Source organism: Misgurnus anguillicaudatus, chromosome 6 (assembly GCF_027580225.2).
Source record: "Misgurnus anguillicaudatus chromosome 6, ASM2758022v2, whole genome shotgun sequence".
Lineage (NCBI taxonomy): Eukaryota > Metazoa > Chordata > Actinopteri > Cypriniformes > Cobitidae > Misgurnus > Misgurnus anguillicaudatus.
In genome coordinates, this window is record NC_073342.2 from 26,807,084 (window position 1) to 26,831,385 (window position 24,302).

Here is a 24,302-nt window from a genome sequence, read left to right on the forward strand (position 1 = left end):
CCCCTGCTTGCAATTTCTAAAGCGTACCTGCCCGGGTCAGACACCCGGGCATCTCCAATTAGATGCACAAATGCAATCTTTGGATGACATGTAAACAGGAACCTGCTGCGATGAGCAATACTGCTTTCCGCCTTGCAATTCTCCTTCAGCAGGCACTTGATGGTTATTTATAGTAAGGCTTAACACTGCAAAACAACCATCACTCCAATTATCAGATTGTGAGAGTCAGTGAGAGTCATGGTCTTATGATCAAAACAAGAAATCACAAATAATTCAAAAAATTACAGCGTATCTGTCAAGCAAAAAACATATGTTGGGAAATGAAATAAGTGCATATGTAGATTGCAGAGTAGACCACCCGAGCATACATTTATCCTTCGGAGCGTGTCGATCTATTTAACTGTTTAACGACTAGACGTGTGTGTGGAGTTGACTCCAGCCGAGGCCAATATGAATGGAGTGACCTTGGGCAGGGATGCTGAGCCAACACTATTAGATGCTCACGCTGCAGCTGCGGGATGCTGAGCCAGAGAGAGAAAGAAAAAGAGAGAGAGATCACCGCAGCTCAATCTATCGCAGTGGGAGGATGGTTACGCAATTTTCACATGAGAGGGGGGCGTGACAACAGAGAGATGGGGTTTCGGTAACAGTTGACCACAGTACAACCACGTTTGTTTGTGTGCTACAATAACAATGAACTACAATTTTTGTAGATGCAAAACTGATATGGACACATAACACTTGTACAAAACGTTTGCTTTTAAACATATATTAAAAAGTAAATGCAAAATAAAAATCTGGTCCCTTATTACAGTGGTTCCCAAACTTTTTCAGCGTGCACCCCCCCTTGTGTACGGTGGATTCCTTTGTGGCCCCCAAAAGAAAATTTGTTCTAAAACTCAACATTTTAATAAAAAAAAATTAAATTATACAAAAAATAGTGATTTTGGTTAGTAGCCTTATTTTTTTAGGTTTAATTACACATAATTCATGATAAATTAATGTATCTCATAAAATGTCATAAAACTGGGGCCCCCTGGCACCATCTCGCGGGCCCCCAGTTTGAAAACCACTGCCTTATTACATAAGAAGAGGAAAGAATGAGATTTATGATGGCAATTACACCACCACTGTAAAAACAACAAATGTCCATTTGGAAAAGCACACCACAAATCACTTGATCATGCATCAGTCTTATCTTGACAATGATGTGAAATAAATTGGGATTACAAAGAATTATTATTACAACTCTTCACAAATGAAAAAGTTTAAAGTGCAGATAATATTGGCTTTCTGTCTGTGAAACTGATTTATTGTCCACGTTACCAAACTTTCGGATAAAGGTAATCAGATCAGACAGCAAATTAAACTTGCTCATGTAATGCAATCTTTTAAAGGGATAGTTCACCCAAAAATGAAAATTCTGTCATCATTTACTCAATCTCATGTTGTTACAAACCTGTATAAATGTCTTTGTTTTGATGAACACAAATGAAGATATTTTGAGGAATTAGGGATGCATATCAATTAATCGCGATTAATCTATAGCAGAATAAAAGTTTTTGTTTACATCATATATGTGTGTGTACTGTGTATAATAACTTTGTATAGTTAAATGCACACACATGCATGTATATATTTAAGCAATGTTTACATATGTATATACATTTGTATATTTATGTATAATTTATATTATATATAAATATAAATACTTAGTATATAAATATATTTTTTTCTTAAAATTATACATGCATGTGTGCATATTTATACATAATTATTATACACAGTTCACACACATATATGATGTAAACAAAAACCTTTATTCTGCTATAGATTAATCGCGATTAATTGATATGCATCCCTATGAGGAATGTTTGTAACCAAACCATTCATGGACCCCATTTACTTCCAATGTATTCTTTTTTCCTGCTATAGAAATCAATGGGGTCCACGGATGGTTTGGTTACAAACATTTCTCAAAATATCTTCATTTGTGTTCATCAAAACAAATAAATTTATATAGGTTTGTAACAACATGAGAGTGAGTAAATGATGAAAGAATTTTCGTTTTTGGGTGAACTATCCCTTTAAGTATGCCTGGGGTCTTCTATGTTTGCATGCAATGTCTTTCTTTTTTAATACACATGGGCCCAAACCTTTAAGATGACGAGCTTTAGGTTTTGAAAGTTTGGTCTTTTACCCCAAGACATGATAGTCGCAGGAGATTGTCCCAAAGCATGCAGACAGTAAGGAACCACTGGCCCGCCACAGACCAATTAAAGCACATCAGATTAAACAGACGCCCCGGTTTGATGGCTTAGCAGATAGCAGTGCACTCCAACACCAGAATATTTTTAAACATATTATTTACAGTCCTTAAGCAAACTACTCCCATGATAAATCTTACACCAAGTTATGGCCACATTTAAAGAACCATTAAATGTTTTAATTCAGACAAAAGTAAAGCAAGCATATCCGTCTCTGTTTACATGATCCCAAACAGGATGTGATTCAGGATTTTGGGAGTTGGAACTTCGCCCTTAAACAATTTAAGCAAGACTTTTATTTATTATTACAGCGTGAACATTGCATGGATGCGATTGAAGAATAGTTAAAGATCGTATCAGCCCAGATTGCATGATTCTTATAATATGGCATTATCTGAGCATCAAACGACAAACTTATTTGTGTAAAGCAGGTGTGTCTTAAACCAACATCCCCAAGGACTGATAACGTGCAACTGGCAATGTAAACTAGAACGGCTAAGCAACACCATCTGACCAAAGTGTAATACATCAAAACATTTGTTTTAGATACAGCACATGAACTCGTACCAGTCAACCCTACAATATCTCATCAGACAAATGACATTGGCAAGAGGTTAATGGTTTTCTGGTTTGCTGTTTATTTGGACCATCTAACAGAGTAAATCTATTCACGTTGTTATAAATATACAAAATGCCATTTTTGGGAATTAAATCAATTTTAAATGAGATATGCAATTAATGACAACCATAGTCACGAAAGACGCCGTAGTGTCATATCTAGCGTTTTAAAACAAATTCAAACATTTAGATATAAAAAAATTTTTTTAATGATCACAATATTTATCTTGGTTTAATAGTGGTTATACAGTTTTGCTTTCAATTTTTAGTTTGCTAATCAAACTTAGGGATGCACCGAATGTTTGGCAACTAAAAATGATTTGGCCAAAAATAAAAAAAAATAAAAAGCCGACAAGTTTGCTGCATTTTAAAAGTTTGTCACTCTCACTTCATACTGGTTGCTATTTGATCGAATTATCAAAACGTCACAGTTTGGTCAAATTTATTCTGTCTTTTCACTTTTTTTCTTCTAAACACTGAATATGCTTTTATTTGTTATTTTTAGGCGAAGACTTGCCAAACATTCGATGCATTCCTACTTTATCCCTACTTTAAATTTAATGACAACAAATCTCCATTAGGGATGCATAACGATTAATCACAATTAATCTTTAGCAGAATAAAAGTTTTTGTGTTTTGTTTACATCATATATGTGTGTGTGAACTGTATATAATAATTTTGTATAGATAAATGCTCACACATTCACATATATATTTAAGAAATGTTTACACGTGTATGAACATTTGTATTTTTATGTATAATTTATATTATAAATACTTAATATATAAATATATTTTTTTTCTTAAAATGATACATGCATGTGTGCATATATATATATATATAATGTTTACACGTGTATGAACATTTGTATTTTTATGTATAATTTATATTATAAATACTTAATATATAAATATATTTTTTTTCTTAAAATGATACATGCATGTGTGCATATATATATATATATATATATATATATATATATATATATATATATATATATATATATATATATATATATATACGTAATTATTATACACCGTTCACACATATATATGATGTGAACAAATTTTAATTTAAAAAAATGTATATTTTATCCTGCTATAGATTAATTGTGATTAATCGTTATGCATCCCTTATCTCCATAGGCTCTAAATTTGTAGTTTAAAAGATTTTTAGTTTGCATTTTTAAAAGTACAAATAAATATTTATTTTATATTCATGTAAGTTTGTTTTTCACTAGCTTATTTGTTTTTGTGTTGAATTACGACACAGTACATTTACTTAAGTATAACTTCACAGTACACATAGACTGTACATCGACACAAAAGTCTAAAAGGATAAAAACTAAAGGTGATAGCAAATGAGAAAAGATAAGCAAAAAGTATACCCAAATACAGCTGGGTCTCTCATATTTGTCAGCATCCTCAAAAATACTTGATTGGTTAAATATATATAGCATTATATTGCAGTGAAATAAAACTCCAACCACATGTAAAGAAAAATCATCTCTCAACGCTTCCCCAACCGAACCATACACTGGTTAACATTCAGAAACTTTCAAACAGCCCCCCTTGCTTAACTTTTCCAAATCAAGCCAGAGGTCGAACCTAACATTTGAAAGGGCAAAGTCTTCCGTAGGCAAAAAAAATCTAGATGGGACACTTTGTCCCAATGAACATTGGTCTGCAGCCCCCACATGTTAAAAAAGAGAACAGGATGAGAAGTATTGATTCTGAACTTTAGCTAACTACCCTTTTGTCCCGGGTACCAAATGTCCTTACGTGTCTGATAGCACAACGCCGAGATTTTCTCCGTAACCTGGCACAGCATCAAGAACATCCACAACTTAAGACAACAGGAGACTTAATACATACAGATGAGGATGCCGCAAACAAAGTGTTGCAAATAAATGCAGATAGGATAAAACGAAGTACCTGTAGAAGAAACAGTCACAACACACCAGAACCCCCATACAGCTTGTGTAGTCAGCGATCAATTCGTCCTGTCCTCTTAAAGGTTTGCTTCAGTATATACACAAGACGTACTACAGGTGAGCGGCATCCATCAAAGTATGAACTCCTGGCACTGCACCTTTGCAGATCTGCAGCGGAGACGCAAGCACACTTTCTCTAGTTTCTCCTCTCTGTATTCGGTTGCTGGACTACACACAGTGAAGCTTTTGTTAGGTGGCGATTTCCCTTTGGCAGACGACAACACCGGACACTTCAGTCAGCAAACAAACACAAACGTCCGCAGCAGGCGAGCTCAGCGCATACGGTTGCTCAGCACTTGTGTGTTCCTGTCTGTATCCCCCTCCCATCTTCTCTCACTCGCTCTCTCTCTCTCCTCCCTGTCTCACCCTCCCGTTGGCTCTGACTTCGAGGCGGGAACGCTGGGTTGGCAAATCGACTTGCTGCAAACTGATGACGGACCACTGCAGGAAAATTCTGAGCCAGGAATCTTTAAGCGCCCAAACAGCCACAGCAAATGTTTCCTTTGGGGATTTATTTCCCATGAGTGTGCTGTCGGTGTTCAACAACATATGCAAAACGTCAACAGAAACACATTTAAAGTGGGTCTGTACTTGGAGATAAGTGAATAATGTTGGTGAAATAAGAAATCTATGATGCAAATGCTTTTTAAAACAAATATAACTAGAAAAATACATTTTTGGCAACTTTAAAGGGAACATTATCGATTGTTTTGCTAATAAATAATAAAGTTAAAGCTGATGTGAGCGATTTTTGCTAGGGCTGCATGATAGACTATATCAAAAATATCACAAATGTGAATATTGCAATGGTTTGCATTAAATGAAGGATTAGTCAATTTAAAAAAAAAAAATTAAGATAATTTACTCACCACCATGTCATCCAAACTGTTTATGACTTTCTTTGTTCAGTCGATAAGAAATTATGTTTTTTGAAGAAAGCATTCCAGGATTTTTCTCATTTTAATGGACTTTAATGGACACCAACACGTAACAGTTTTAATGCAGTTTAAAATTGCAGGTTCAACGCAGTTTCAAAGGACTCAAAACAATCCCAAACGAGCCATAAGGGTCTTATCTAGCACTTATTGCGTAATGACGTCGAAAGGTCACGTGTAACATATTTGAAACGCACATTTACGGACCATTTTAAACAATAAACTGACACAAAGACATTAATTAGTATCATTCGACATACAACAACGTCGGAACGGTCCTCTTTCTACACACTTGTAAACACTGGGGCGTAGTTTCGAAACGTCATCCATGACCTCTTGACGTATTACGTGAGGTCGCCCTGGCACGTCACAGGACCGAAAATAGACAGGAAGCTGTGGTTTTAAAGTGTATATTTTTATATTTCTTATCAAAAATGACAATCGTTTAGCTAGATAAGACCCTTATGCCTCGTTTGGGATTGTTTAGAGTCCTTTGAAACTGCAATTTAAACTGCATTAAAACTGTTAAGTGTTGGGGTCCATTAAAGTCCATTAAAATGAGAAAAATCCTGGAATGTTTTCCTCAAAAAACATAGTTTCTTCTTCGACTGAACAAAGAAAGACATCCAGTTTTTTGATGACATGGTGGTGAGTAAACTATCTGGATTTATTTTTAAGAAAATGAACTAATCCTTTAAAAAGTTTAATACTTTAAAAAGTGATGTATTCTCTAAGTTTTAGGTCGATGAAGTTAGCAGAGAGACTGGGGGAGAGAGTGATGCTTTACCCAGAAATAATCTAAAATATATATTAGTTATAATTGTTAGCTTTTATAAAAAAGCTTTTTATTTTATATAAAAAGTACTTTATTATAATATAAAAAGGTTAAAGGGATATTTCACCCAAATAAGAAAATTCTGTCCTCATTTACTCACCTTTCTTTCGTTAGAAACCTATATTTCTATTTTTTGGTTCTGCTGAACACAAATGAAGATTTTTTTGAGCAATGTTTGTAACCAAACTGTTTTTTAGAACACTACTGACTTCCATAGGAGTATTTTTTTCTACTATGGAAGTCAATGGTGCTTCTGTTTCCTACTTGATTGTCTTCCTTTGTGTTCAGCAGAACAAAGAAATTTATACAGATTTGTAACAACATCAGGGTGAGTAATTGATGACAGAATTTTCATTTTTGGGTGAACTATCCCTTTAAATCATATTGCATACACATTGTTTAGCATGTTATCACATTTTCCTTCAATATTGTCCACCCCTATAGGAAAAAAATAACATTAAAAATTAAAATAAAATTATTTTTTTAAGGTCAAATACATCTTTGGTGTCCTCAAAGTACATATGTGAAGTTCTAGCTCAAAATATCATAATTTATTACAACATGTTAAAATTGACACTTTGTAGGTGTGAGATATTTATTATCCTGGTTCTGATTTGATTGTGTAAAACAAAAGCCTTCTCTAGAACATTTAAGCAGTATCTCCTTTGTGTTTGTATGCATGTAAATATGCATACCAGATTATCAATTACCGTACCTGAGGAAACAATTACATCACCCACCATGTCAACCTAAAACCACTAAAAACAGGACCTCAAACCTTACTTCTCTATGCATTAACAAAGCAGCAACCACAGTGATTGTCTCCCAGACTCGATGACGTAATCCCTGGCAGCACTGAACGATTACAAAGCAGAACTTCCAGAGACCACAGCGCCCGTTCAACGATAAGAACCTTTCCTTTGTGATGAAAGTCCTGAACCGTTTTACCTCAAATCTTTTCCCCAGACCTTGCCAATATAGGAAACACATTTGGTGGTAACATGAGAGGAAAAACTTTGTGGAAAATGACCAGATAGGAAACAATGTTGCATGATCTTAAAGTGTTGACGGCTAACATCTTGAATGAAATTTTTAGAAACACCACATTTTAAAGACAATATTCAGTAAAGCAAGAAGGATTTCTACATCTAAGTGTATAAAGTCTAGCTTGTTAAAACAGAAAAAAAGCTTTGTGTGTACTAAAGATATGACCATAAATGGACTGGTCACTCAAAGCTCATTGAAACAAATGAATACCAGTTGCTGGGTGGCAGTCAGAACGGATGATGCTATGCGTTTCTGTCGGTTGTCTCAAAGTAAATGGCAACAAAAACACCCCACCCCTTTAAAAGCATATATTACATGCTAATATTTACCAAACAACATCAACCCTCACCGTTTCACGTTTCGTTAGGAGTTAACGTAAACGTGTAACCCACAAAAGCTGTTCAAAAACTCCCAAATTAGTTCACACGTGCCAGCGTTTCACATTTAACTCATCAGCTTTGTTTGATCTCCTTTGTGTTCATTTGTCATGTAGTGGAAACGTTTAGTGAATCAAACGTCCTGCGTGACCTTACGGAAACACATGTGGCTCTAACGGAATGAAACACAACAATGGAAGCGGAACGCGAACGCTACAAATGTTGCAACAAAGTAACACCGCACGCGTTTGAAATAATAAACAAAATGTAACATTTGCGCGTTTCCCCGCAAAAACTTGAGTCATTCGAGTACAATGCATACGCGTGCTTATTCCAACATCTTCGTGTAGTCGACATTTAAATTGCTTACCTATTTAACGTGTACGAACCATTCCGTTTGAACCTCATGTTGGATGCTAAAAGTTTGACGATGAAATCCAGAACTGTATAAATTTGGGCTGCAAACGACCCTGACTTTGCTTTTACAGTAAGCTGCTGGAGCACAAAGAGAAGACGTTTGAGTACGAGACCGCCTCTCATGTCCGTTTGTCTCGGTAGGACTGGCTTAAAAATCACACAGAGGGATGAGAGAGATGAACAACACTTCACTGTGTGCTTGTTAAGTGAAACCTTAAGTTTCTTCTGGCGAGCAGAGCATGTTTAATGTTGTGAGAAACAGTGTGGCTTTCCAGTCAACGTTAAAGGTTTACGCATAATCTAATATAATCTGGTTTAAAGATATGTGCGTGTTTAGTATGTGTGTACTGTGCACATTAGAGGAGAAACGCTTCATTCACTTCCATTAAAGGGACATTTCACCCAAAAATGAAAAGTCTCATCATTTACTCACTCTTATGTTGTTACAAACCTGTATAAGGGTCAATGATGTGACGTTAATTATTACTTGCATACCAGTCTAATTTCTGGTTTTATTTCATTTTGAAAGAATATTTGGGGGATAATTGCAAAAATGTCAATTTGGTGTAACCAGTCTGTGTCAATTGGTGTAACTATTTTTTTAAATTAAAATATAAATATATTCGTGAAAAATGTGGAATAAAATAAAATCATCTTGTTTAGTGTAATATTTTTTTTTGCATCATTTTTCAAAGATTATTTAGAAAACAGAGCTGTTTTCAGCATATGTCAGGACAAATATTACAAAACGCATTAAATTGTACATTTAGAAATAACTAATAAAATTATATTTAAAATGTTTTTTACGCTTGCATGCCATCAAGGTGGATAAAATATTTAATATTTCTCATTCTTTGGCACATTTGGCGGTTACACCATTTGACATGTTCAGGTCCATTCAGTCTTAACTTTTTAAAAATGGTGCTAATGTAATTTTTCATTGCATAAAATCAACATAAATACAATATGTGCATTGAAATAATTCTGATGCATGCATTTAAAGCAAGTTTTTAAAAAAGATTTTTGAATTTCTCATCTTGCCAAACTGTTTTCGTCACTGATCCTTAATTTTTTTTTTTGTTCTCATGAACACAAAGGAAGATATTTTGAGGAATGTTCATTCATGAGCCCCAATCACTTCCATAGTATTCTTTTTCTTACTATGGAAGTGAATGGGGCTTATGAAAAAATGTACATTTTTTATTGCATAAAATCAATATAAATACACTATGTGCATTGAAATAAATTTGATGGGTGCTTTTAAAACAAGTTTTTAAAAAGATTTTTGAATTTCTCATCTTGCCAAACTGTTTTCGTCACTGATCCTTAAATTTCTTTGTTCTCATGAACACAAAGGAAGATATTTTGAGGAATGTTCATTCATGAGCCCCATTCACTTCCATAGTATTCTTTTTCCTACTATGGAAGTGAACGGGGCTTATGAAAAAATGAACATTTTTTATTGCATAAAATCAATATAAATACACCATGTGCATTGAAATAAATTTGATGGGTGCTTTTAAAACAAGTTTTTAAAAAGATTTTTGAATTTTTCATCTTGCCAAACTGTTTTCGTCACTGATCCTTACATTTTTTTGTTCTCATGAACACAAAGGAAGATATTTTGAGGAATGTTCATTCATGAGCCCCATTCACTTCCATAGTATTATTTTTCCTAATATGGAAGTGAATGGGGCTCATGAAAAAAAATACATTTTTTATTGCATAAAATCAATATAAATACACTATGTGCATTGAAATAAATTTGATGGGTGCTTTTAAAACAAGTTTTTAAACAGAATTTTTGAATTTCTCATCTTGCCAAACTGTTTTCATCACTGATCCTTAAATTTCTTTGTTCTCATGAAAACAAAGGAAGATATTTTGAGGAATGTTCATTCATGAGCCCCATTCACTTCCATAGTATTCTTTTTCCTACTATGGAAGTGAACGGGGCTTATGAAAAAATGAACATTTTTTATTGCATAAAATCAATATAAATACACTATGTGCATTGAAATAAATTTGATGGGTGCTTTTAAAACAAGTTTTAAAAAGATTTTTGAATTTCTCATCTTGCCAAACTGTTTTCGTCACCGATCCTTAAATTTTTTTGTTCTCATGAACACAAAGGAAGATATTTTGAGGAATGTTCATTCATGAGCCCCAATCACTTCCATAGTATTCTTTTTCCTACTATGGAAGTGAATGGGGCTTATGAAAAAATGTACATTTTTTATTGCATAAAATCAATATAAATACACTATGTGCATTGAAATAAATTTGATGGGTGCTTTTAAAACACGTTTTTAAAAGGATTTTTTAATTTCTCATCTTGCCAAACTGTTTTCGTCACTGATCCTCAAATTTCTTTGTTCTCATGAACACAAAGGAAGATATTTTGAGGAATGTTCATTCATGAGCCCCATTCACTTCCATAGTATTCTTTTTCCTACTATGGAAGTGAACGGGGCTTATGAAAAAATGAACATTTTTTATTGCATAAAATCAATATAAATACACTATGTGCATTGAAATAAATTTGATGGGTGCTTTTAAAACACGTTTTTAAAAAGATTTTTGAATTTTTCATCTTGCCAAACTGTTTTCGTCACTGATCCTTACATTTTTTTGTTCTCATGAACACAAAGGAAGATATTTTGAGGAATGTTCATTCATGAGCCCCATTCACTTCCATAGTATTATTTTTCCTAATATGGAAGTGAATGGGGCTTATGAAAAAAAATACATTTTTTATTGCATAAAATCAATATAAATACACTATGTGCATTGAAATAAATTTGATGGGTGCTTTTAAAACAAGTTTTTAAACAGAATTTTTGAATTTCTCATCTTGCCAAACTGTTTTCATCACTGATCCTTAAATTTCTTTGTTCTCATGAAAACAAAGGAAGATATTTTGAGGAATGTTCATTCATGAGCCCCATTCACTTCCATAGTATTCTTTTTCCTACTATGGAAGTGAACGGGGCTTATGAAAAAATGAACATTTTTTATTGCATAAAATCAATATAAATACACTATGTGCATTGAAATAAATTTGATGGGTGCTTTTAAAACAAGTTTTAAAAAGATTTTTGAATTTCTCATCTTGCCAAACTGTTTTCGTCACCGATCCTTAAATTTTTTTGTTCTCATGAACACAAAGGAAGATATTTTGAGGAATGTTCATTCATGAGCCCCAATCACTTCCATAGTATTCTTTTTCCTACTATGGAAGTGAATGGGGCTTATGAAAAAATGTACATTTTTTATTGCATAAAATCAATATAAATACACTATGTGCATTGAAATAAATTTGATGGGTGCTTTTAAAACAAGTTTTTAAAAAGATTTTTGAATTTCTCATCTTGCCAAACTGTTTTCGTCACTGATCCTCAAATTTCTTTGTTCTCATGAACACAACACTCTAAAAATGGCTGGGTTATTTTTTAACCCAAAATGCTGGGTTGAGTCTGTTGGGTTGTTTTGCTGGGTTATTTTTTTACATTTTAAACACTTTTTGGGTAGTTTCAGTTTTCTAGGTGTTGGGTTAAAACTGCTGGGTTATTATGTTGGGTTGTTTGAAGAGGCTCACGTGCTTCGCGCCCTTGATGTTTGAATGTGCTCAGCAATGGTCGTCGTGAAAGGACAGAGTCACTGAAGCAGTTGTTTCAAGGTAAGTTTATATGCTTTTGTGAACATTTCATGAATATAAACAAGATTATAACATTTTGCGAGACAGCAACGTGTTAATTTATACTGACTAAGACGACGGGTGTAATTTAGAGGAATGACGACTGTTACCTCAGATCGCCATTTACACAAATTGACTTGAATAATCGTTCTAAGATGTTTGATATGGCATATTAATAAAATTAATAAAACATATGTTACAAAATCCCCATCACACGGTTGATTACGTTAACTCATAACAATTTCTGTAAGCCTTTAACAAAGCGAGTCAAAACCGGTACCGAGTGGACCTCCGCAACCCACCCCGGCTTTTTGTGTCACACACGCGCATAGTTTTCCCTTTCCCAGCTTAACAAGCGATAGCGACGCTGTTAAATTAAATTGAGCGACAAACGAATTGCTTTCTTGTCATTCGATATGTAAAGACAGACCGCAAAGGGCGAGGCGCGAGCAGAAGCACATGTTAACTTTACCGGCGGCGCCGCGGCGGAGGATCACGGAGCCGTCGTCTACGCTGTCACTGAGGCAAAGACAAGAAGCACATTCACTTCACAGTCGGTACGGCAGGTAACGCGTCGATAAATTAAAACGAAACAGCGTTTCCAAGAACTAGTGTCTTATATGTATGCTTGTTCCTCTCTTTTAAAATGAAACAATAATTTAAGTGTTTCAATATGAACTTGAAAACATAAACGTATTTGTCACCAAGACGGAGGCTGCGTGGAAGTGACTATCTGTTAACAAACATGTATATGTGTACCGTTATATGAATTTAGATGTGTTATTGAGTCGTATTTAGTTACTATTTTATATTAATTTCATAATATTTTTGGGTTGTCTCCTGTGATTTCAAATTTATATTGACCAACCCTCTGATCTGTGGCTGATACTGTATCAGAGATGTTATGTTTTTAGCAGAGATCAGATGTGATGTTGTTTTCCAATTCTTTTTTTTTTTTAGAGTGTGCAGAGTTTTAACGTCCATCCATTGATGAGGCTAGCAAGACCTTCAAACAACTTCAGCCAGTAAGTATAACATTTAATAATTCCTATTTTTTAATATATTTTGAGAATGTCTTAATTATCTGCTAAATTTTAGTTCTGCAGTACTTTATTCTTTATAGTCAGATCAGATCATCATATTTGTCAGTCTGTGTGGTTTGCAGCCTTTGTTGTTGGCAAAAAAGTTAAAAGAGTGTAACACCAAAGTCTTATGCAAACTGTAAACAGGCTATTGCATTTTTGGAAAAAAAAATCTCACACGTGGTAATGCAGCCAGGGATGCAAATGAAACCCTTATAATTTTTATAAAATATATAATTCACTTGGCCCACATGGTTTTCTGAATACTTCAATCTGATAATTCAGTTCAGACCACTAAAAGTTTTTTCCTCTTTTGTAGATTGCAACAAATGTGGTGGAATTTCTTCACTGGACAGAATCCTCGAAACCCTTTCCTTTCGTCCTGGCCATGGGAAACATGCAGCAGATCTCTCAATCTTTTTTCTCAATCAGTCTCTCTGAATACGGAAGTGACTTAAACTGCAATTCGGCCAAGATGGCGATGGTACGCACCGCCTACTTTAAGCTTCAAAAATGCTCTTCACAAACCAATAGGTGACGTCACGGACACTACTTGCATATTTTTTACAGTCTCTGGTTTAAAGGCATTTTAAGTGCTTAAAAAAATAAATACCCCAGGCAATGTGCTTCTATGGGAATTCCTGTAGTCTGTCATTTTTCAAATGGATGAATCCCCTGCTGTTCGATTCCTTTGTACATCTTTGTTCGCGACGAGTAACTTTAATAAATGAAGTATTTTTAGTCAAATACATTCCATTCTGTGAAACTTAAAACATTTGTTCTTTAAAAAAACTTTACACATCTATGAATGATTTTACTTTTAATTTAACAATTACATTGTTTCTTTTTTACACTGCTGTAGTTTTGTTTATGTACATTTCAGTATTTCATATATATACTGTAAAATTACAAATTCTGTCTTAAATTCCAACGAATTGATTCAACCTGTTACATTGTTACTTCAATGTGCATAATTTATGATATTTTATAAATATATTTATACTTGGGTCAGTAAGCAGTCCTTTAAATGATTTTGCAACTTACAACTGTAAAAATGTAAGAGTTTGTAGTTATTTTGCAATCAAATAAACATTTATTTGCTGTTAACAATGGTCTTGATTTACAATAAAGCAGATGATAAAAATAACCCAGCAAGAATAACCCAAAACCCAGAATATTAATCCTATAAATTGTTAAAATGACTACATGTTGGGTTTTCTCAACAACCCAACCTGCTGGGTTAAAATGTGTTACCCAACGTGCTGGGTTACTTTAACCCAGCATGTGTTCTGTCCAATATTTACCCAGCACTGGGTTGCCAATTGGGTTGTTTTTAACCCAACCATTTATAAAGTGAAAGGAAGATATTTTGAGGAATGTTCATTCATGAGCCCCATTCACTTTCACAGTATTCTTTTCCTACTATGGAAGTGAATGGGGCTTATGAAAAAAACGTTTACAGGTTTGTAACAACATGATGACAAAAGTTTCATTTTTGGGTGAACTATCCCTTTAAGTTAGCTAGAAACAGCACTAGCATACCTAATCCTCCTCTCAGATAAATCTCAGATGTTTCCCAAGACATATTTCGGGAATAGCTAAAAATAGGGTTAATGATATACGTAAGGTTACTCCACACCATGAGACCCCACCCAATACAGCAACACTGTCTGGTTCCACTTAACTAAAAGCGCAAGACTAAAAATAGATCCAGTGTGAATGCTGCTCATCCAACAGTCTGTGAAGGAGTATACATTTCTTAAATACATTTCTAAATGTTTCTTAAATACATGCATGTGTGTGTGTATGTATATATATATATATATATATATATATATATATATATATATATATATATATATATTTATATACAAAATAATTACACACAGTGCACACACATTAAGCAAAAACTAGTTTTCATTTTGTATGCAATTGATCGCGATTCATCTTTTGACAGCCCTAGTTTTTATACTTTCTTATTAAAAGCAAATGCTGTTCATCCGAAAACTCAATCCACATTGCTGGGGTAATTTGAGTGCATGCACCCATGTCGAAAGAACTCACCACAACTATTCAATGTTATGGGTTATATGGCTTGGGTCCCTCATCCAGTGTCTGTTTATCGGACATTATTATTATTTTGTCCAAAAATAAAAACTTAACCACTTTCTTTCATAAGTTGTGTAAAAAATTATCTCAGTGCTGAGGAATGGAAATCTTAGTTGGTGGATACTAGTTTAAGCCACAGGACAGAAAGTTTATGAACTAAAAAAAACTACATTCTAAAAATGCTGGGTGTTGGGTCAAAAAGGGATGAGCCCAGCAGCTGGGTTGAAATTAACCCAGAAGATGTTTATATTTGACCCAACAATGGGTTAAAACAATCCACCATGGGTTAAATTTCAACCCAGTGAGTTGGGCTTGTCCCTTTTTTGACCCAATGCTGGGTTGGTGTATTGATGCTTTGCTATGTCATATCACACACAATGCCATTTTTTTCTGTATGTTTCCATAATGAACCTTTAACATCTGAAGAACCTTTCTGTTTTCCCAAAGTTTGAAAAAAGGTCCTTTAAACTACAAAAAGGTTATTTTAGTGAGTTGGGGAACCACAATGGTTCTTATAGCATCGCTGTGTAAAACATTTTGAAGCACCTTTATTTTTAAGAGCTGGGTTGGCTGGCAGGACCATCATTATAATTACAGCTAGCTGGCGATGTCCTGAGATATTGATTATTGAGACTGTATAGAGTTACACAATCTCCAGCGAGAACCATCAGTGCACCAGGATAAACCAGTCGTACAATCCCGGGAAGACTGCTTGTGTATATTTATTCACTGTGTAAAATAATGTCATACACACACCAATTTTGTTTATGAAGAACACTGCTAGTTGTGACTGTGATATGACAAGACATTCAGTATCAAGATGCTGAACATACGGGCTTAACATGCATTCAAATATAAGGCATGATCACATTTAGATTGCACATACAATCTTGCAGGAAAGTGGTAAACGTGACTGGACCTCATTTATGTGACATCATTTATTCACATTCCAAACTTTACAAAATGTTCAGAAATCCACAACTGTTTATACCAAGAGTCTCGGTTACAGGGCAATGGCCCACTGTTTTTGGCAAAGCTTATGCTCAAAATAATTTTAGAGACAGATTTGGCATCTTTAGCTGCCAAGGAGTTGCAAAACTCAGGAGCGAGTCTCCCACATGCACCATCCATCACTTGGGTATGAGATAAATGTCATGTTCTAGAACAAGATGGAGGTTTAGGATCACTGCTGAAAGGAGATGAAGTAAAATTACATTAAGAGTCCTTACTTAAAATTGAACTGCACTCAAAGTATAAAAAGCTTTACATTTCTTCTGAAATAAAATACATTTAAGGGGTCATCCACCAATTCTCCAAGCCCACTTGTCTTCCACAGGATCATGGGTTGATAAAATATTGAAAAAGTAACAATTTTCCACCAAGCAATGTAGTTAACTATAAGGTTTAATACAGACAGAGTAATACAGATGTAATGTGTGGTCACAGTTGCATGTTCCACTTTATAAAATTAAGTAAACATAAAAAGTTATAATTGTATATATTTGAACACTGTAAAAAAAATGTGTTGGTTCAACTTAAAAAAGTAAGTAATCTTGTTGCCTTAAAATTTTTGAATTATTCAACTTAAAAATATTAGTTGACTCAAAAAAAAAGTTGTGTAAAAAACTAATATTTTTAAATTGAATTAACTCAAAATTTTAGCATTTTTAGTGATTTTCACAAAAATGCCTTCCAGGAAATGTTTCTTCTAAAAATATATAAACATACAAATATATCAAATGAAAGAACAGACGCTCTGCTTTTAAACAAACAATAAACAAACAAATCGGGAATCATCCTATCTTTATTTTTTTTTCTCTGTTTATAAAATGTTTTTTTTTTCTCATATCTCATCAATGGCGAGGAATGAGTTCAAATAAACTAAGAATAATAACTTTTTATATTTTTTTACTTAAAAATGTTGATACTTATATTATATAATACATATATTTTAAAATACACTTTTTATCATAGTATGTTAAAATGTTAACATTTAAAAATAACTTCTAAACAAAATAAACCAACTAGAATGGGTAAGAAATGTGCTTTTATGATCTCCTGCTTCAAATTACATTACACAGACCTAACACAAGCCATGTGGCCGGAGTGACGCAAGTGTTTGCTGAAAAATGTCAGAGCGTTTGTGTGGAAGGCCTTGTTTAGATTGTGAAATAATCTAATCAATCAGCACAAACCTGAACAGTCATGCAGTCATCTGTGTCTACTATGGATCTTATTATTAAATATAAAGCATTAAATATTATTCTGTTTGTTGGGTTGCTAACCTAATTAACTTAACAAAATTTAAGCTATAGTCAAAGCTATAATAAATTGAGCCCTGTTTCAACCATTAACTATCTGTTGCAGAAAGAAAATGAAGGTACTTATGACCAATTTATGTTTGTATGGCAAATGGGGCCCAAGGCTATTGGGGTAAAAGGTCCATTTGATTTTGTTTTTCTCCAAAAACAAATGGCAGTTTGTCCGTCTCTACAAACAATGTCACACACAATGCTACTCTTTCCAAAAGTACATCTTTGGACTCAAAGAATTCATAGTTTCTCAGAGGTACACATTGGTACCAAATGTATACATCTGTACCTAAATAGTGAAAGCTGTATGTGAAAAGGACCATTTACATTGACAGTGTACGATTGTAAACTTTAAAAAAGTTCAAAAGTTTCAGTTTGAGATGAAACACCCTGCTAAATAGACTTCAATAAGTATTTATTCAAACAGTTTAATTGTGGTTTAATTTTCATGTTTTTATATCCTTCCCTTATTCCTATACTGTTTGTCAATGTAAAGCTTTTGTTTACTGAACTGCATAACACACGAGATATGTTACATATGTTTGGGGGAAGGTTATGTATGCTATATCGTCATATACTTAGGGGTCATCATATTTTCCATTGGGCGGCCATTAGCTCTAAATAACTGAAGAATGTGATATTAGTGATACTAGTTAAGGATCAAAGGGAGTAATGATAGTAGTTGTGTTCATCTCACTCCTCTACAACATTCCACTCGTGTCTGTGTACTTCACAACAGGGTCTGATGACCTATTGACACACAGAAATCAGAAACCACATGAATCGCCTCAAAATAAACTTCAATGGAGTGGAAAACTTGAGCCAACATTGAAAAGTTTGTGTGCTAGTACACGATATGAAATTATAAGTAGACTGGCTACCAGTCAAATTTTTTACTGGGCAGGTTACTCTTGCTAAAATATTATAAAAATCATTATATTTTATCATTACTATTAACATTATTATATGTATATACTGGAATAGGTATGGGGGTTAGTAAATAAATATAATTTAACAATACTGATATAGACTACTGATTTTTTTATTTTTTAGATTTACTTTTATTTTTGTTTTGTTACATGTTTTTTTTTTTTTGAGTCCAAGAGTTGCAGTGCTCCTAATTTCACTATATTAAAATAAAATAAAGGTTTTCATTCATTCATTAATTACTACTTATTCAATAGTGCAGCGAGAGGTTATGATCGGTGGAGACGCGGTGGTGCCATCTAGTGTATAAATTAGGACACAGCATCCAGATTTTCAGACAAAAAATAATATGATATTAAAGCTGCAAGCAGCGATGGAAGGGCCCTCGCATGCATGTGCACCGCCACCCTATAGCCTTAGTAAAGCAGTGAACCAAGGGGATTTAAATTTAAGTGGGTATTCAGGTGGATATTCAAAGGAACTTTGATGTGCCACACCTCCTGTGTGCAGCAGGTGGCGCTATGACTGTAATATTTGATTTGATTGCCTTTATTGTCATTGCATATAGCAACAAAATTTCAGTTTACACTTCCCCATAGTGGTGACACATAAAGTGACAAGACAACACTGATACATAAATAAGTTCATTATAAGAGTTCAGGGGCCTCATGTATAAAACTGTGCGTAGGATTCTTACTAAAAGTCTACGTACGCACAACAGCCAAAAATGGCATACACCAAAAATTATGAAGACTTATAAAACAAAGCAATGTTCCCTTTATAAATCACAGATCACCTGCAAGTGTGCGGACATGAATCATCCTAATATCCCACCCTGCAAGCCCATTCTCCCATCAAGTTTGTTTTTTTATAAATCACAACCTTTGCGTGGGAACTGGCGTACGCACGTTTCTAGCCCTGTTTTGTGCGTACGCATGCTTTATACATGAGGCCCCAGGTATTTTATAGCCGTTGGGTAGAAACTATTCAAAAGTCTAGAGGTACGACCCTTGAAGGATCTGTAACGCCTTCCAGAAGGCAACAAAGTAAAGTGGTAGTGACCTGGATGGAAACAGTCCCGGATTATGTTTTTTGCCCGCTGCAGGCATCTGGTGTGATATATGTCAGTGAGTGATGGAAGCTGTATTTGGATCATGTTTTGTGCTGATTTCCTAATTCTGTCCAGTGCCTTTTTGTCAGCGGTGGTGCAGCTGCTAAACCACACCAGAATATCATGTGTGATAATACTTTGGACAAAACTGTTGTAAAATGATAAAAGCAACTTCTGGGAGAGGTTAATTTTATTAAGTGACCTGAGAAAGTACAGTCGCTGCTGAGCTTTCTTCACAAGGGCTGTGATGTTGGTTGCCCAGGTCATGTCCTCTGAGATGTATGTCCCTAGGAATTTAAAATCCTTAACCCTCTCCACAGTGTCTCCATTAATGTTAACAGATACAGGGTCGGTTCTCTTCCTGCGAAAGTCTACCGCCACCTCTTTGGTCTTAGAGGCGTTGAGAGACAGGTTGTTATTGAAACACCTGGTGGAAAGTTTTTGGATTTCATCCCTGTAGGCGAACTCATCATTGTTGTGAATAAGTCCAATAACAGTGGTATCATCCGCAAACTTAATAAAGGTGTTACTTTCATGAACTGGTGTGCAGTCGTGAGTGTATAGGATGTAGAGTAAGGGACTCAACACACAACCCTGGGGAGCTCCAGTGCTGAGTGTGAGAACAGAAGAAAGGTGGGAACCCAGACGAACTGACTGGGGACGATCTGTAAGTCAAAAATCCATCTGCAGATATTTGTACTGATGCCCAGTCCATATAACTTGGACACCTGTCTTCCAGGGATGATGCAATTGAAAGCGGAGCTAAAATCCACAAACAGCAGTCTTGCATAGGTGCCAGGATGTGGAGGTCTACACGGAAGACCCAAGACCCGAAGACCCGGGACCCGACCCGAGACCCGTACGGGTTCGGGTCTATATTTTAAATGATCAGCCGGGTCCGAGTCGGGTCTCAATCTATTAGTATTACAGTAATCTTACGCTGGGTGGCTTATTGTTATGGATAAAATTGATAAACAAATTAATTACTGTAACAATTTAAATTTAAATTTTTAGAAATGCAATGTTAAAAACATTAAATTTTAAAACATCAGTGTTAAATTGTTGACATAACTTATAAAATCAAGTTAAATTGTTTAACTTATTTTTTTAATTATTTATAAGTATAAAATTATCAGTGTTAAATTATCAGTGTTAAAATATCAGTGTTAAATTGTCAGTGTTAAATTATCAGTGTTAAATTATCAGTGTTAAATTCTCAGTGTTAAATTTTTAGAAATTCAATGTTAAAAACATGAATTTTTAAAACATCAGTGTTAAATTGTTGACATAACTTATAAAATCAAGTTAAATTGTTTAACTTATTTTTTTAATTATTTATAAGTATAAAATTATCAGTGTTAAATTATCAGTGTTAAAATATCAGTGTTAAATTGTCAGTGTTAAATTATCAGTGTTAAATTATTAGTGTTAAATTCTCAGTGTTAAATTTTTAGAAATTCAATGTTAAAAACATGAATTTTTAAAACATCAGTGTTAAATTGTTGACATAACTTATAAAATCAAGTTAAATTGTTTAACTTATTTTTTTAAGTTAAAGTAACATAAAATAAATGTTGATTTTGACAAAAATGCTGCTTATTTTTAATAAGCCACCCAGCGTAAGATTACTGTAAAAATTACTGTAACAAATTTACCTTAATTCAAATCAATAAACTTTTTTGTTTATGTTTATCAGTATTAAAATACCCGATTATCAGTATTAAATTATAATTTAATAATTAAGTAAATTATTAAATAATTAATAAGTATTAAATTATCAGTGTTAAATTTTTAGAAATTCAATGTTAAAAACATGAATTTTTAAAACATCAGTGTTAAATTGTTGACATAACTTATAAAATCAAGTTAAATTGTTTAACTTATTTTTTTAAGTTAAAGTAACATAAAATAAATGTTGATTTTGACAAAAATGCTGCTTATTTTTAATAAGCCACCCAGCGTAAGATTACTGTAAAAATTACTGTAACAAATTTACCTTAATTCAAATCAATAAACTTTTTTGTTTATGTTTATCAGTATTAAAATACCCGATTATCAGTATTAAATTATAATTTAATAATTAAGTAAATTATTAAATAATTAATAAGTATTAAATTATCAGTGTTAAATTTTTAGAAATTCAATGTTAAAAACATGAATTTTTAAAACATCAGTGTTAAATTGTTGACATAACTTATAAAATCAAGTTAAATTGTTTAACTTATTTTTTTAAGTTAAAGTAACATAAAATAAATGTTGATTTTGACAAAAATGCTGCTTATTTTTAATAAGCCACCCAGCGTAAGATTACTGTAAAAATTACTGTAACAAATTTACCTTAATTCAAATCAATAAACTTTTTTGTTTATGTTTATCAGTATTAAAATACCCGATTATCAGTATTAAATTATAATTTAATAATTAAGTAAATTATTAAATAATTAATAAGTATTAAATTATCAGTGTTAAATTTTTAGAAATTCAATGTTAAAAACATGAATTTTTAAAACATCAGTGTTAAATTGTTGACATAACTTATAAAATCAAGTTAAATTGTTTAACTTATTTTTTTAAGTTAAAGTAACATAAAATAAATGTTGATTTTGACAAAAATGCTGCTTATTTTTAATAAGCCACCCAGCGTAAGATTACTGTAAAAATTACTGTAACAAATTTACCTTAATTCAAATCAATACACTTTTTTGTTTATGTTTATCAGTATTAAAATACCCGATTATCAGTATTAAATTATAATTTAATAATTAAGTAAATTATTAAATAATTAATAAGTATTAAATTATCAGTGTTAAATTTTTAGAAATTCAATGTTAAAAACATGAATTTTTAAAACATCAGTGTTAAATTGTTGACATAACTTATAAAATCAAGTTAAATTGTTTAACTTATTTTTTTAAGTTAAAGTAACATAAAATAAATGTTGATTTTGACAAAAATGCTGCTTATTTTAATAAGCCACCCAGCGTAAGATTACTGTAAAAATTACTGTAACAAATTTACCTTAATTCAAATCAATAAACTTTTTTGTTTATGTTTATCAGTATTAAAATACCCGATAAAATAAATAATTAATAAGTATTAAATTATCAGTGTTAAAATATCAGTGTTAAATTATCAGTGTTAAATTATCAGTGTTAAAATATCAGTGTTAAAATATCAGTGTTAAATTTTTAGAAATTCAATGTTAAAAACATTAATTTTTAAAACATCAGTGTTAACTTATAAAATCAAGTTAAATTGTTTAACTTATTTTTTAAGTTAAAGTAACATAAAATAAATGTTGATTTTGACAAAAATGCTGCTTATTTTTTTTTTACATTGTTCCAGCACATTAACTAATTTTTTAATCAAATTTGGTATCCTTGATCTCAGGTTGAGCGGACACACCTTTTAGAGCACAACATGTGTGCTTTCTGTATTTCGAGAGATTAGTCAGTGTGGGATGGCCACGTGGCTCATTTAACATTGAATGAGCCACGTGGTCATTCAATGTTAAATTAACTTGCGTAAGATTTCTGTAAAAATTACTGAAACAATTTACCTTAAAGCCGCTCTATGCATTTTCTGCATTTTTGTCAAACAGCGACCCCTAGAGTCGCTGGAGAATACTTGCAACTGTCGTAATTTCCCACTCTAGTACACCTCCGAAGATAATCAGGTAATGTTTCACAATTTCATACAAATATTAGGCTACTGCATAGTCTACTAAACTACAGATGATGGTAATAGGATGATAAGAAGTTTATTCCAAGTGTAGAGACACAATGCATCTAATCAAGCTTGTGTGTATATATTTAGGGAGCCACGTGGTCATTCAATGATGAATTAATTTGTTTATCAATTTTATCCATAACAATAAGCCGCACAGCATAAGATTACTGTAAAAATTACTGTAAAAATTACTGTAACAAATTTACCTTAATTCAAATCAATTAACTTTTTTGTTTATGTTTATCAGTATTAAAATACCTGATTATCAGTATTAAATTATAATTTAATAATTAAGTATTAAATTATTAAATTATTAATAAGTATTAAATTATCAGTGTTAAAATACCAGTGTTAAATTGTCAGTGTTAAAATATCAGTGTTAAATTTCCAGTGTTAAATTTCCAGTGTTAAATTGTCAGTGTTAAATTGTCAGTGTTAAATTATCAGTGTTAAATTTCCAGTGTTAAATTTCCAGTGTTAATTATCAGTGTTAAATTTCCAGTGTTAAATTTTCAGTGTTAAATTACCAGTGTTAAATTTTTAAAAATTCAACGTTAAAAACATTAATTTTTAAAACATCACTGTTAAATTGTTGACATAACTTATAAAATCAAGTTAAATTGTTTAACTTATTTTTTTAAGTTAAAGTAACATAAAATAAATGTTGATTTTGACAAAAATGCTGCTTATTTTTTTTTACATTGTTCCAGCACATTAACTAATTTTTAATCGAATTTGGTATCCTTGATCTCAGGTTGGAGGACACTGGAGAATACTTGCAACTGTCGTAATTTCCCACTCTAGTACACCTCCGAAGATAATCAGGTAATGTTTCACAATTTCAT

The 24,302-nt window shown here is 32.8% G+C and overlaps 1 protein-coding gene and 1 long non-coding RNA gene across 5 annotated transcripts in view; one reads left to right on the top strand and one right to left on the bottom strand.

Annotated features, from left to right (window-relative positions):
* mob2a (MOB kinase activator 2a) overlaps window positions 1-24,302 on the bottom strand; it is a 58,916-nt gene that overhangs the window by 25,257 nt on the left and 9,357 nt on the right. The window contains exon 1 of one of the 4 annotated variants that reach the window (XM_055192190.2): window positions 8,444-8,640. The exons of 1 other annotated variant lie outside the window; for it this stretch is intronic. In XM_055192190.2, the coding sequence (XP_055048165.2) occupies window positions 8,444-8,613 (170 nt within the window). In that variant the 5' untranslated portion in view covers window positions 8,614-8,640. Of the gene's footprint in view, window positions 1-4,273; window positions 4,409-4,820; window positions 5,207-8,443; window positions 8,641-24,302 lie in introns of those variants that run through there. 2 more of the 4 variants (XM_055192193.2, XM_055192194.2) reach the window with 2 other exon arrangements.
* Window positions 11,916-14,395, top strand: LOC141364184 (uncharacterized). Its single transcript, XR_012369835.1, has 3 exons — window positions 11,916-12,169; window positions 13,148-13,212; window positions 13,589-14,395. It is a non-coding gene; the product is annotated as an uncharacterized lncRNA (long non-coding RNA).